Genomic DNA, 15215 nt, shown 5'->3' on the forward strand with positions numbered 1-15215 from the left:
AAGATCATGTCTAAGGCTGTCTCTTTCTTTAATTTCGGTTGCTATTATTGGAGTCCACGCGTAATACAACCGTGGACTTCAAAAACCGCTCCAACCGGAGGTAGACCTAGAAGGTAAGGCACGTCTTAAATACCGCGAAGACCAGTTGAGGACATTCTCGTAATTAAAGAAAAATTCAAGGGCCATTACACTGCCCGAGCACTACGTTCCGTTGCCCGAGCCAACCCAAAACCCCTAACCCTAGTTAACTAACCCAGGCCCCAACGGTCAGTCTAGTTACCCTAATCTTACACGACCCCTCCTGCCACTCGCCCCCACCTTGCCCTTATTTACACCCTTGCCCTCCCTTCTCCGAGTGAAAATCCCCTATAAATACCACGCCGGAGGCGAGCTAGGTTTTGCAAAATTAGCATCCCAACACCCCCCCCACATCTCTACTCTCACTCTCTCTCCTCTCCCAATTCCCTTTTTTAGGGGAAAAAAAATTAAATTTCTCTCTCTCTCTCTACGAGAGTCCAATGGCGACCTCTTCAAGAAGATCGAGTGGAGGCTGTGGAGCGGTCCTCCCCATCTCGAGCGCCTTCCAGCGGTCGATCTCGCCGTCGGGGCGCTTCACCTCCTCCGGCGCCGGCGCCGGCGCCGGCGCATACTCCTCCGCCTTCGCCTCCTCCTCCTCCAGCTTCTCCTCCCGCTCCTCCACCTTCTTCCACCACCACCGCCCCTCCTCCCCCACCCGCGTCAACCTCGTCGGCGCCTCCCCGGCTCCCGTCCCCTCCGTCCGCTTCTCCCTCGACCAGCACCGCCGCCCCACCTCCCCCGGCCGCTCCCTCGCCGTCGCAGACCACCACCTCTCCCCGCGCCCCATCTCCACCCCCGCTCCCCAGCGTCGGACGTGCATGTGCTCCCCCACCAACCACCCGGGCTCCTTCCGGTGCAGCCTCCACAAGGGCATCCAGCTCCACCCCTCCCACCAGAACCACGGCGCCTTCTCGCCGTCTAACCGGCTCAACGCGCGGCGGTCGGCGATGACCAACTCGCTGGTCCGGATCGGGACCGTGGAGGGGGAGTGGGTCAAGCGGGCCCTCACCGCTCTCATCCGCCCCTCCTCTCACCAGCAGCGGCGACGGGCGGCGTTCCACCCGCGGCAGAGCCGCCTCTCCGTCATGTCCAAGGCCGATGATCTATGATCTAATCCCCCTCTTAGATCCGGCTTTCAAAGAAGGTTTGTTAATTGGAAAAAAGAAAAAAAAAGAATCTTATTTAATAATATTCTCCTCCTCTCTCGATCTCGGCTTCGCCGGCGGCATCGGATTCCGATCGGAAGTTTCCAGATCTCGGGAAACTCGTTCAGAGGGATTTTCTTTTAATTTTTTCATTTTTTCTTCTTCTTTTGTATAAAGAGGATGGAGACAGATGTGTATATAGATTTTTTGACAGACGTTGTTGGCTATTGAAGGAGTATTTCTCTGAGACATGACACCCATCAGAACTGATCTGGATTGAAACAATTAACTCTAAAACAACTAATTAATTGTATTAATTTGAACTAAGCTTATGGTATTAATTTCGGAATCAATGGTGAGTGATGTGTTATTATTCGTCGTCCTTTGCAGCTGCAAGAACACGTTCTCCCCGTTCCGTTGTAATTTTCCGTCGCCGTGTGGGGTGCGGTCACCGCCGTTGGGATGGACTCCGTCGTCCTAGTGGTCCGTATGGTACGTTTGATTTTTATTTTTATTTATTTTATTTATTTAATGATTTGGTTGATTTGATTTAAATTTATTTGGTAATTGTTTGTTTGGTAACAGGAATTGTTGGGAGGAATCGCCGGCCTCGGGGTGACCGGAGCTTTGCTTGGAAGGCAAGAGATGGAGAGCCGGTCAGATGAGACTTTTTCTAAGACCAGACACGTTTAACTGGCCATAAAAATATTAAATTAAAAATTATAGTATTTAATTATTTAAATAATTATGACGAGCTACGGAGAAGAAGAAATTTCAAAGAAGTATATTCTGGAGAACATAATAAGGCCGGGCCCACGATGATGGATGGGCTGGGCTCCAGCTTGACCATAACGCGGACAGCTGTACACCGTCCACCCCGGCCGAAACAGTTTTTACTGAAACATTAGAAAAGTTGGAATCCAACACCAACTAATTAATTAAAGTGATATAATGAAAAATTAGAAAGCCCACCAATTAATTGAACTGATATAAAATAAATACTCCAAAAACCTATATATCCTACATTAGATGTATTACAATGAAGTATTGAGCTTAATCAAAAGTTAATAAATTTTTTTCATGAGTCTATTAAGCTATGTGATTAAAAAAAAAAAATTGAAGGATGGATGGGGAACCATTCGGAACGAGATGAATCTGATTATAATTTTTTGAAAAAAAAAATTATGGAAGGAATTTAGGAATATTATTAATGGATGAAATTCTTTAAGAGAAAATTTAGGAATTAAGGAAAAGGGAAAGTTACATCAAGACGGATAAGATAACAAAAAATTAAAGGAGTGAATGCGAACGCGTTGGAATCTTTTGGGCACCTGGTGGCTGTTGGTGGGACGTCCACGTCACGTGTCACGTCCCGTGCATCAAAAAAGATTCGAAAGATTCGAGCATAATTGAAAGCCAAGAGGAGTGGAGGAAGTGGTTTGATGCCCTTGGAGATTGGCCATCCTTAGCACCCTGACATTTTTCGATCATCCGAGCCCGGAAGGCAGCGAAGGGTCAAGCGGTCTAGACCTTGACCCGAGCTTGACTTCTCTGGTCTTGACCAAACACGGCAATCTGTATTGCCTCGCTTTATTGGATTCGGCGGTAAATGAGAATTCTGGATCTGGGTTTCACTTCCCGCCTCCCCTCCCTTCCGGAGTCAAACCTTCTCTTGGACTTCCTCTATTTTCGAGTCTCGATCCTTTTCTGACCAAGTCTAAAAAAGTTAAATCATCATTAATAGGACTTGAGGAATCCACTCTTTGCAGTTCGTTATTCTGATAGGTGTTTTTTTTTTTTGATAGGTTGCAAAAAAAATCCGGCCATTCCTAAATTGTCTTATCTTTTTTTATTTTATTTTTTGAGAAATATGGTGACAAAATCACCATGAATTCATTGAGAACTTGAAATGATGCACAAGAGCATGAGATTCGTCGTGGAAGATAAGAAAACAGAGGAAGGTGATGGCCGGGAAAGGGGAGGAGGGAGGGTTGGACATACGACACAGTGATTATTCACGCCAACAAAAGTTTGAATAATAATATTTAAAAAGTAGAGGGAGTGGTTAGTCGGAGGTCATGTATCTATCAAATTGAACCTAATTTATTTATTAAATCAAAATTTAATATTTTAATTAAACATGTTATTTAATTGTACCAAAAAAAAATCTAATCTCAGCATATAACCATTTTAATAAATAAGCCGAATCAAGTTAAATAAGTAAAATAGATTAAAAAAGTCTTAAATGAATTAGATCATGACCCATCATAACTATTAAATAGGTCGAAATGGATTATATAAGTCAAGATTTTAAATTTGAATTCAACATCTTAATAAATGCGTTAGGTCAGGTCTACCTGTTTATAAACTAGATTCATTTATAATTTGAAATCACTTAAAATTGACCGATTGGGGGTTCGGGCGGTTCATAAATTACTATTTCTATTTTCTAAATCTAGTCTTTAGTTGTAGGGTAGAGTGAATTCCAAGATAAGTAGGATAAAGTGAAATCTTATTTTTTTCTTTTTGGATAAACTATTTATCATGATTATAATGCACCGCATCAGGGCCGACATGACAATTTTAATAGAGTGGATAAATATAAATTGTATTTCTCTTTATGATTACATTTTTTTTTTCAAACACGTGGGATTTATGAGTTAGGCTGGTACAACTAACAAAATTATAGAATAATATGCTAGGATAGATTAATATTCATAAATATTCAGAAGTAGTTTTGGAGTGAGCTAGGTACTAAAAAGTATAAAAATTCCTTTTTTCGATTGTTTTGGAACCTTTCCTTTCAAATGGAAAAAGAAAACATCCGCAAATTAGAAAGGCCACCACTCTTGCCTCTTTCGTCTTGCACAATAATTTTAACACTAGAAAAGTACCCATGCAGACAAGATATTTTTCTCTAGATGTTACGAAGGGAGGGATGTCTTGCTTGCCTAACTTGTAAGACTAATACTGAATAAGGTTCTCAACAAATTTATCTACCAAAACATAGTATTCATAGAATTAGTGAAACCTTGAAATCATTGGCATCCTCGTCCCACACCATTAATTTAAATGTTGTGGGGCCAAGGGCCGAGTTGGATATATGTTCTCTACCCATAATTTTCCCCACATTAAGAAAACCCGTATCTATCCAATGCGATGGCATGGGCCACCAAGTGCTCGAGCCTTTCACTTTGTTATAATTGCAAATTATTATACGAGCAGCAAGACACCTGTGAAGTAAAAGAAAGCTTTTTAATAGTGTTTGCTAGGAGAGAGACATGAACACATCCCACTTAAGACACCATACTGCACAAGTGGGCGATGGAAGGCCTGCAAAGCTTACCACTTAGCCCATTTTGCCAGTTGTTTCATACCTTTTGAAGGCTTTTGTCACAAGTTGTTCCTTTTTTTTTTTTTTTTACACAGCTGGATTTTGAAAGCACTCCGTACGGAAAAAGAACTAGTCACTTATTTGGCTAGCAGGAGGTCTACAACTGAAGATCTTGCAATTTTCATGATATATATTTCTATTTAATTAGACATAATCCATGAAAGGTTCAATGCCTATTGTAAAGTTTTATTAGTCGGCATCAAATGGACCCCATGGAGCAGCAACTAAGTGTCACAATCCAGAATTTCGCCCAAAAAAGCTAGTTGAAAAATATTATTTAGGTTATTTGGCTCTACATAAGTACCTAAGATATATCCAATATATAGTTGATATGAGACTAAACATACATTCATACAGATCCTCACATGCTCCTCCTATTTAAGCTCCGAAATTTTTGTCGCACTATAGTCTAAATCCATTCAAACCTAATCGCAAGCATCGCAATTGATCTATAGTCAGTCCTAGTAGACTTATGCTGCAGCATCTCCTAGTCCACATAGGGCATCGGCCGGGTCCGCTTTGATACTATTCGTCACAATTCAGACCTCATCCAAAAAAGTCTGGCCGAAAGATATTATTTGAGTTTCTTGATCCTATACAAGTATCCAAAATCTATCTAGTGCATAATCGATTTGAAACCAAATGCACGCTCGCATAGGTCCTTATACTAAGCACCAAATCAAATATCAGACTTTCCCCACAACCTGGCCGGGCATCAATTTTCAGCTAGCATCTTCCTTTTGAGCAACACATTAGTCTTCAATGTACCATACAAGTCTAATTCATGTATCTATCGTGCGTAAAACACATTAATTGAATTTGCTAACGGCCACATGGGCGGCTATGATTATTTAATAAAAATTGTGATCGAAAGAGTTTTAATTTTGTAGTCCCCATGAGAGAGTCTTCTACTAGATATTTTGGGCGTATTTAATACGGTAAGTTAGCTAATATCTCCTGCAAAACATCTTGGTCAGGGTCCAGCTGCTGCTTTCATGGAGGCAAATTTTTCCAACTGAGGGCCCACGACAGATATGGTTAGTGGCGAAGACACCAGCAGCAGAAGAGATGTCCCTGTGCGGACAGACTTGTTGATCCAAGAGCTTTGAGCTTGAACCGTGTCAACTAGATTAAAAGGTTACATATATGGATTCCACTCACAAGCACAAACTAACCATCACTAACCACTAATCAGTAATCCCTGCACCAAAAAATACCAAATATTACATTCTTCAACCTTGGATGCAATGTTGTGTCCAATTTGGTGATAGCTGGAATCAGGTAACCATTGCAAACAGTCAACAGTGGGGGCAGACCTCTCATCAGCACTCAACGTTGGAGAGGCTGTGAGCAGATAGATATGAAGCAAGCTGGCAGTCATCAAGAGAACGAAAGAAAGAATTTTTTTTTTTTTTTTTTTTGGTCAAAACGGTATTTCATTCATATACCTCTAACGTGGATACATCCAGACATGTCAAAGAAAAGTAGACAAAATAAAGCATGTGGGACACCCTCTAATCTAAACCAAAAGGCCTCCCCAGTATGCCGGGCAACATAGGAGGCGACCCAGTCTGCTGCACTGTTCGCCTCTCGGTAGGCATGGGCGATCTGACATGAAATCAGTTCTCGAACCAGACTGCGTATATCCCGTATCAACGGGTGACCATCCCCATACGTGTCCACACCTCGTATCCAGTCAATCACTGTCGAGCAATCACCCTCGAGAACAAGTCTGTCGGCCCCCAGGGCCCGTCTCGCGACCAGAAGTCCCTCCCAAGCAGCCTGCACCTCTGCTCCCACCACCGAACAGCCAAAGATACTCCGTCCTCCAGCCGCAATGAGTGTACCACGATGGTCCCTGATCACGAAACCCACACCCCCGGATGCGCCATCCTCCGCCATACCACCATCGAAATTCACCTTAAGATAGCCAGGGGGTGGGGGTACCCAAGAGAAGACACGAAACCTGGACGCTGAAACAGCAGAGCAGATACCCCAGATGTCCCTAGACCTCCCAAGTGGAGCCGACGTGGCCAACATAGATGTCTCCGCTGCCTGCCGCAGTGCTCTCTCCATCACAACCCGTGGGGGTAACCGCCCTCCCTCGAAGAGACGGTCATTCCTAGCCAGCCATATGTGATAGGCTAGGTACGCCACAATGGAACCTGTCTCGGCAACCCCCGGCCTCCGAGTAGCCTCACGCAAGTACCGCAGCAGATCCTCCACCGACTCCCATAAGGGAGGAAGTAGCGCCGAGGCTAATCTCCAACACTGCACTGCTATCGGGCATCGAAGCAGCACATGGCCGATAGTCTCCTCAGCATCCAGGCACATCTCACATAGGGGTCCCATCCTCATCCCCCGTCTGGCCAACATACTCCTAGTTGGAAGGCAGCCCCAGGCCACCTTCCATAGAAAAAGCGCCACCCGGGGGTGCACCCTCATCCTCCATATCCATCTGCCATCAATCCGCCTCTCCGGCTCCCTACTGGTCCACTCATGGATATCCCTGGCACGCACCCTCGACCGGCCTGTCGGAAACCATACCAATCTGTCAGGCTCCGCCCGGAGCGAGATCGGTAAGGCCAAAATCCTCTCCGCCAAGTGCTCCCCAAAAGCCTCCCGAACAAACACCTCATCCCATCTCCCCTCCCCTGGGACCAGTAAGTCACTAACCCGCCGTCCCGGTAAGAAAGAATTTTCAGCTGTGATTAGGTAGGGTGCAATTTCATAAGATCCGAACTTCTGAACTCAGACCTAATTCAGAATTAGCAGCAGATCGTTTATGACGGATAAATTTGGGCCAGGGCCTGGAAGCATGGACCAGTTAAAAGGCTGCCCATTTTCATTCCCAATTCCCATCCAGCAGGGACGAGGATAAAATGGATAGGACAGGATTGGATATGATCTATGAGGCCTCAAAAGTACCTTAAAACTCGTTGCTAAAGACCCCGTTGGAAATAAGAAGCTATGATGGCCCTCGCCTCTCCCACCACCTCCAATTATCCTCTCCTCCCTGCTCTGAGGAACAATCCATCCTCCAACACCCATCCATTCCTCTCTTTCAGACCCATAAACTCTCCTCCCAGCCCAAACTTTCGAGCAAGAGGCGATGTCTCGCCCTCAGTTTCCTTCAATCCTTCGGGCAGTTTCGATCTCTCTCTCACTGGAGATGATGGTGAGAGCTCTTTCTGCTGCTCCTGTTGCTCTCCTCCGATATCATTTCTATCTATATTCTTTTATCATGATCAAAAGTTATATCGCAGTACTGTTTTATCGTATTTACTATCCATGGCTGCAGCCTGGCATTTAAATTTAGAGAAAGATATTAGCCTTCGATTTTTTTTCCCCTTTCTGTCACTGCATCAGTGCAAGATATATTTGGTGTTGATGTATTACACTGCTTGAAATATTAAAACTTCGATCAACGGAGTAGTTGATGATTTCTCACACATGCAAATGCATGTTGGACGTTAAATTCTTTTTCACCGAAACATAAGGGATAGAAATCAAGCTCTGATTAGTTTAACCATCAAGTTCCACGGCTCCAACTGGTCTCCGTGCTGACTTATTGAAGCTCCAACTATTAGAGCGCCAAACTTCTTTCTTTAGATGCTTTTGAGGGGTGCTTTGTTAGATTTTTTCCCTTTTTCTTGCTACTGGTTGGAGTTTTTTATTTCGTCTGCGAGTTTGAAGCAATTTAGTATGAAAGTATTCTATATTTTTGCAAACACATTATTCCTTATCTATGTTAGAATTTGGCTGTTCTTTAAACTTTGCATACTAATTATGATAAAAGTCCCTTGCCATTGCCACTGAACGTTCATATATAGCCTGTAGTACAAACTCATTGAGCAAGTGGTTGAATCTTTGTGTTGATAGATGCCCCACAGGTTGCACCTCCACCGCCCCCAACCGAAGGGCGCTTCGAAATCGTCATCGATAATGATGTTATAAGGCGTCTTGATCTATCGCCGGTTCGAGCACTAGCTGGTCACACAACAGGTGAGCAACGTTTGTGGAGTACTAAGATACTGATGCAAAGATTTCTTAAGCTCTTGCCATGTCTGCAGGTGATCCTCCACCAGAAGCAAGAAAGCTTTTGGAGCACACTGTTGGCTTTACCATCAATTATGAAAGAGAAGATCCTTATGACACCCGAGAACTATCAGAAATCCCTGATATAAGGCTCTGGTTTGTGAGACTGGATGCTTCTTATCCATGGTTCCCTGTGGTGCTGGACTGGAGAGCTGGAGAACTTGCAAGATATGCAGCAATGCTGGTTCCTCATCAGGTAATGACACTGTTTTGTGAGGAGAAATGAGATGGGAGAGCTATGTTTCCTATAACACCCAAAATGATCTTGGCTCGACAAATAATGTTCTCGCTTGTGCATGGCATTCAATATCTTCCTCCTTGTTTTGGATATGGAACTAAATACGCTCCTTTTGGATCGAAATATGTTGCAGATAAGTACGAGACTTGGCATTGTGTTCAATCCTGAAGCCCTAGAATTATTTGTAATGAAAAAGGCTTTTATTGTGTACTCCTGGTTGAAGCAGCAAAATATTCCAAAGCCTAAGTTGAAGACATGCGACATGGCCAGAATGCTTGGATTTGGTTTAGGAGACCAATTATTCGACTTGATCGACCGGCATCCCCTCCGTCCGTCTTAAATTTGGAAATCCTGCAATTCTGAAATGTGGAATGTTATGTGAAACTAGTGGAGTTCTACATGAACAATCTTCATTCTTGTTGAGTACATCCCTGAATGGATTTCAATTCGAGTCAAAAAGAATCAGCAAGAAGTAATTGAGAACAGGGAAGACTAGAAGAATACATTATTCACTACCTTCTTCAGAGTGAGATGGTCCAAAGGTGACTTGAGTTACACTTCATTCAATAAATACCTGATCATGTGTATGTCATGCACACCAGGAGTAGATATGTTATTTCTCAGAATTCTTGTGATAACAAGGGTGGTAACTGTAAAGTATGTAATGATCAAGTTTGTCTTGCAACAAAGTAGTTTACTGATGCCTGCCTTTGTTAGTTTCTTTTTAATTGTGCCAATCATACACAATAATATATTGTTATAAACAGCGCTGCAGAACTCAATATTGGAATTTCACAGAGTCACAAGTTTTGTCAAATATAACATTCTGCTGAATTCTTCTATTTTCTTCCTTCTTTGTCAGTCTATAAGAAAAGCTCAAGTTATTTTCTAAACAAAAAGGGACATGACTAAATTTTATTTACCACTAACCATTATTTGACTTGCCTTTAGCCAGGAGAGCAGTTTGCCAAGTGGAGACGAAAATGAATAAGATTCTAACCTCTTAATAAATACAGAGTGCATGACATACTTTACCTTAATAATCACTGACAAGAATTGGAGTATAGCTTGATAATAGGCCTACATGAGTTGGAAACAAGTCCACAGAAGCTCTTTTTTTCTGGTACAAATCTATAATATGATGAGAGCTAGATAAGGTCGAAGGGAGTTTATGTTGTGGATGATTTATTATTATTATTATTATTATTATAAAAGAGTTTAGGGATGCGATCCAGCAAATTTTATTAAGAGAGTGGAATTTATAAGGCATACAAAATTTGCATAAATGAGTTAGTGGGGAAAGGATTGTGGGGCATCATTGGTTGGATGATTTATTAAATAAAATTGTATATAATATACATAAATAAAACCAAATGGACACGAGTTCAAGTGAGCTGAGCTTAATTATAGCTTGGCTTCTTTACTGCTTGAGTGAGCCGAACTCGAGCTAAATTTTGAGATGAACTTTAGTTAGCACGAAAATAGCTTGCTTAATTTGGCTTCCCCCTACAAAATTAGTGGAGGGGCTGAACCTTGATATACAATATTAATCTCTTTCTCGGTATGCTCAATTCCAAGAAAATTCATGAAAAAAAAAATTAAAAAACATATTTTTCCATGAAAAGAGAATAGTTTCCCAAATTTTTTTTCCAAATTTATTATTTTTTAACAAAAGAAATAAAAAGTTGGATTTTCTAAGAAAAATATTTTTCCCGTCAACTTTCTGTCAAACCAAAAGTATCCTAACAGGTTAGACTTCTTTAAGTCTAGTTGGTTGGCAAGTAAAACTGTTCTTATATATTTTGTTCATGCTAAAATTCTGGGTTCTACTCTCTACCCTCTACTATCAAGTCTCAAGCTTGGATAGATACGGCAGAGTTTTGATATTAATATACAATTGTTTCAAACTCTTAATGAAATTTTTGCTAGCTATTGGTCCGTAAACAGTTGCAATACCTTCTGGTGTATCAATATTCCTGTTGATTGTGATTAAGAAAAGCGCTGCTTGATTAAATTTCAGGATATAAAGGTTGGACTGTCAGAATTTTGTCCAACAAAAAGCAGTCCACACCCTCCAGGTTATAGCAAGAATTAGATGCCTTAACAGCTGATTGGACCAAGGGAGCATCAAACAAGAGGATTAAAGGCATCAAACATATGTCGAATGCTTTCGGAATCGACGTAGCTCCCCCTTTTGTACCTTACTTCTATGTTCCCTGGTTATTGCCAAAAAGCTCATCACTTGTGCTCTCTTAGATTTTCTCAGAGAAGATGGAGAGTCAAAGGCTCTCTAATGGAGTAGAGTCTAGGAAAAGATATATAAACCTTCTATCACTAAGGAGTTTGGGGAAGAAAAGTGTGGAGGGATCCCTGAAGAGCTTTAGCAACTGTATGCTTAAACCCTGAAGCATTACTAGTCGTCATAATTCCCTGCCTGCAGAAGAAACATTCCAACACTGTGAAATGTCCTGGTTCATGTACTGCATGCATCAGTCTACATACATGGGTCTACCACTGTAATTAGCATGCACCCTATAATGGCAGCATTCAGTGAATCATATATCCTCATCAGTGCAACCATCGACATACAGATAGGAACCCCCAGGAGACCACCCAACCATCAGCAATCAAAGAGAAGAACATGGCAGCCCCATGCCTGCTACCATTCACCTCCCTCCTCCAAGCTATGATATCCCATCATAAACGCCCACACGCATGAGACAAAACACATCTCTTTCCTTGCCTCTCGCACCATCTAGCATTTAAAGAGAGGTGGCAATCGAGTCAGGTCGGACCCGGGCCAAAAATCTATCAACCTAAGCTTGATCTATTTATTAAACAGAGCAAAAATTCAGACATGGGCCCGACAATTTTATTAAACAGGTAATCCGAACCGGCCATTGGATTGAATCGAGTTAAATGGATGAAATGGTAAGAAATATTGTAGGCTGGTCCTACTCTAAATACAAGGGCGATTTGAGTGTTCAATCTTGAAGTAGGTAATATATGAGTTGATAGTATTATGGTAGTATCTGCAAAAATGGGGCTCAATAATTTTATTAAACAGGTAACCGGAACCAGCCACTGGATTGAATCAAGAGTTCAACTGGGTCCTACTCAAAATGCGAAGGTGATCGAGTGCTCAATTATGAAGTAGGTAATATATGAGTTGATAGCATTAAAGTAGTATCCACAAAAATGGGGCCCTGCCCAAGAAAAGTGCAGCATTTCCGGTAACGCTGTCCAGCTCTAGTGTTATTCCCTCGTTCCAAGCTGTTTGTTTTATTTTGTGGCTTTTAGCATCTCAGTTGTGGATTGGAGGCTCTCTCTTTGCAGGAGAATAATCCATTCCTGCTATCTCTAGAATGTCGGGGTCGCTCCGCGAGACTGCAGGCGGCTCCACATGGACGTGCTCTCCAGTACTCCCACCGAAGTCTTCCTTGGAATTATGATGGCTTTGTGCGGCGTCAAACACAGTCTCCTTGCTCCTCTCATTCTGTGGATGACCATGAAATCATGAGGAAACAGTGTTTGTGTCTACTGATACAAGCCTACTGTTAGTTGCTAGCTGAAACACCAACCTTTAGTGCGACCATTCTCTTTTTCATGAGTTTTCTAGTCCTCCCTGCATCAATAGAGATAATGGAACAACTTCAGGAGATAAAACCTAATAGGTGTTATCTCAAACTCCTCAACTGTGGAGATATATTACAAAGATTGTGATTCTAGGGTATATGTGAAGATAGATAGAGAGAGAGAGAGAGGAGACGAGTTTGTTGATGTAACATAAGCTTGTGTAATAAAATGTACTAAATTTCATCACAAAATTGGTTGGTCTCATCCATGTGGAGAGGGTCAGTTTTCCTCAAAGCCACTTCTGTGTGGAGTTGGATAAGCTACAAACCTTGAAACACAAAACAAAAAAGAGAAGAACACCATGAGGGCATGAAAGATTTCAATGGTGCTTAGGCTTGTGACTCCTAGGCCCAAGGTAATCTTCACGAAACCCTGGTAGCTTGTGGTGGACTTCTCTGACTTCTTTAATAGATCTTTCCATCATGATACCTGGGGAACGACCATTAATTCCAGAAGGTGCCACTCCAACTTTATTCACTCCTCCCATGGAACTCCTCTTCTCCTGGCATCAAGAGCATGCAAACATATTAGCGTCGCACTAAAAGAAATGGGACTCCTGCTAAAACAGCAGATGGTGTAGCCACCAGCAACTCACATGGATATTATTGTGGAATGCAGCCAAGGACTCTTCATCCAATCTGATCCCTAAAGAAGAGAATAAAAGGAAAGCCAAATGGTCAGCTGCACTGCTTCATGCATGCGAGCAAAGAGGGCCTTTTAGTTGAAACTTTTAAGGCTTTTGGGGTGACCTTGAGTTGTGGTGGCTAGGAGCAGCAGCAGCAAAAGAGAAACCACTGGCATGGCAAGCTTCATTTGCTCCAAAGTGGACTAAAAGGAAATGGGGAAAGACAGTACAGGAGCAAAGCTACTTGTATGTTGTTTCCTGAAGGCAGAAACAGGAGGTAGGCCTTCTCTTTTTCTTATTAGAAATAGTTGAGATGGTAGAGGATGAGTGGCTAAACCTTCCGACTCCCCATATATATATATATATATATATATATATATATATATATATATGCCATTGGTCCTTACACCATGGCCCATTCCAGAGATAAACGTGCCAAAGTCCAAAAAAGCCGAGATGTTTCTGAACACATTAAAAAAATATGAATGATAATTTATGGTTTTGTATGTTATTGTATGGTAACTGGCACTCTTAAAATTGGGACCTTGTTAAAGTTAACTGCTTCTTATTTCCAATTTGCTGTCACTAGTTAGACCCAAAAAGTTTGTTGCAACTTACAAGAATGTTACACTAATTTCTCTATTGGATCCTCCATGAATTAAATTAATTTGTATGGGTGGACAAAACTTGTTTCTTAAATGCAAAATATCATACTAGAGCTTCTAGCCAACTGGAAAAATCTGCTTAGTTAACTTAGTGTCCCATGCATAAATGAGAATTGTATGTTTCCTTTCTCTAGCAGTAGAATGATGGGTCTGATTATACTAATCTTTCTTCAAATAATTACTACTAGAAATTCCTAATAACTATCTGAATGTTCTCCTTGTGCCAAAACTGTGTTAGACTTTGTGCTGACATTTTTACTTCTGGTTGGTGTATGGCATCAAACATAAGAAAAATAACATTGGGTGCGACATTGTACCGGGAAATTAAGGATAAGGCAGATAAACAAGAGATCAAACACCCACATTAAAATCTCCATTGTGCAATTGAAAGAGTTTTCTTGCGTGCTTGCTTTAACTTGACCTCTTAGGCCAAGCCAAATTTATTTTATTCCTCTTAGAAAAAGACTGCTCAATTATAAGGTTAGAGAGGACTGTACATGCTCCCATGTCCATCCTCATGTGGAGCCAACATCTCCTGAGACTATGTCCAAATATTAATTGAAGCCTTGACACCATTCTTTTTCTAAATTGTTTTTCTTGTTACTGTGTTAGGTTACAAGCTGCCCCACATGGATTTCATTTGTTCCTTCAGAGCTTCCACAGCTCAGAATACAAGTCTTTCTTTGTCATATTCCTGAAACTTAATTCCATTTTTCCTTTGTTAATTAGCATATGCTTGTAATTTTTTGGGCCTCCATTCATCTGCGTTAATTCTAGAACCACATTTTTGATGACTTGTCATATATATCATTATCTATGGAAAAGATTGAGTCGTAACGCTCGAACCATCTGCTTTAGACTTCGTACCAACAAATTGATGAAGATATGGTGACACCATTAATCTAACATATCATTCTTTCGATCATCAAATCAGACAACCATGAAGAAAGCTCGGAGAAAGCATATGTGCTGTTCCACAAGATGGTCATCCTTTAACCAGCTTAGCCCTGGGCTTGATTGCTATCTAAAGAGATGATCATTGTTGTAGTGGCAATTATAAATTGTTACAATAAAAATAAAGATAGTTGAAGCAAAATAATATTGTCATTTGTGAAGTATGCATTTCTTTTGAACTCGGATGGGAGTAAGCTTGGTCAAAATCAGATGAAAGTGGAATTGGAACCTAGGTCTTGCACCCTTTTATTAATAAAAATATTAATTTTTCAGATAGAATGAAGGGTTTAATTTAAAATATTATTATTTATTTAAATGAACAATGATAATTTTATAAATAGCTGTTATTTTTGATATACATGTAGTAGCTATTGCAAGTTGA

The 15215-nt window shown here is 41.4% G+C and overlaps 3 protein-coding genes across 4 annotated transcripts; 2 read left to right on the forward strand and 1 right to left on the reverse strand.

Moving 5' to 3' along the window:
* Window positions 1-403: 403 nt before the first annotated feature.
* LOC103723846 (uncharacterized) lies at window positions 404-3478 on the forward strand. Of its 2 annotated transcripts, XM_026800258.3 has the most exons (3): window positions 404-1222; window positions 1614-1715; window positions 1809-3478. In XM_026800258.3, the coding sequence occupies exon 1, from the start codon at window positions 519-521 to the stop codon at window positions 1185-1187; it is 669 nt and encodes a 222-aa protein (XP_026656059.3). In that variant the 5' UTR covers window positions 404-518; the 3' UTR covers window positions 1188-1222; window positions 1614-1715; window positions 1809-3478. The 2 variants fall into 2 exon arrangements, with proteins under 2 accessions (XP_026656059.3, XP_088562437.1); XM_088706311.1 differs by having other exon boundaries at window positions 404-1715; window positions 1809-3330.
* Window positions 3479-7518: 4040 nt separating this feature from the next.
* Window positions 7519-9743, forward strand: CRR6 (chlororespiratory reduction 6). The gene is made up of 4 exons (XM_088706312.1): window positions 7519-7795; window positions 8500-8631; window positions 8709-8911; window positions 9087-9743. Exons 1-4 carry the CDS (start codon window positions 7588-7590, stop codon window positions 9291-9293), a joined length of 750 nt encoding a protein of 249 aa, XP_088562438.1. The 5' UTR covers window positions 7519-7587; the 3' UTR covers window positions 9294-9743.
* Window positions 9744-11397: 1654 nt separating this feature from the next.
* Window positions 11398-13541, reverse strand: LOC120104616 (uncharacterized). The gene is made up of 5 exons (XM_088707865.2): window positions 13339-13541; window positions 13185-13234; window positions 12911-13091; window positions 12535-12578; window positions 11398-12449 (listed from the first exon to the last, which is right to left on the reverse strand). Exons 1-5 carry the CDS (start codon window positions 13400-13402, stop codon window positions 12258-12260), a joined length of 531 nt encoding a protein of 176 aa, XP_088563991.1. The 5' UTR covers window positions 13403-13541; the 3' UTR covers window positions 11398-12257.
* Between the last annotated feature and the right edge of the window lie 1674 nt (window positions 13542-15215).

The sequence above is a fragment of the Phoenix dactylifera genome, chromosome 11, assembly GCF_051530095.1.
Source record: "Phoenix dactylifera cultivar Ajwa chromosome 11, Ajwa_hap1_PhDact_Kaust_v1.1, whole genome shotgun sequence".
Lineage (NCBI taxonomy): Eukaryota > Viridiplantae > Streptophyta > Magnoliopsida > Arecales > Arecaceae > Phoenix > Phoenix dactylifera.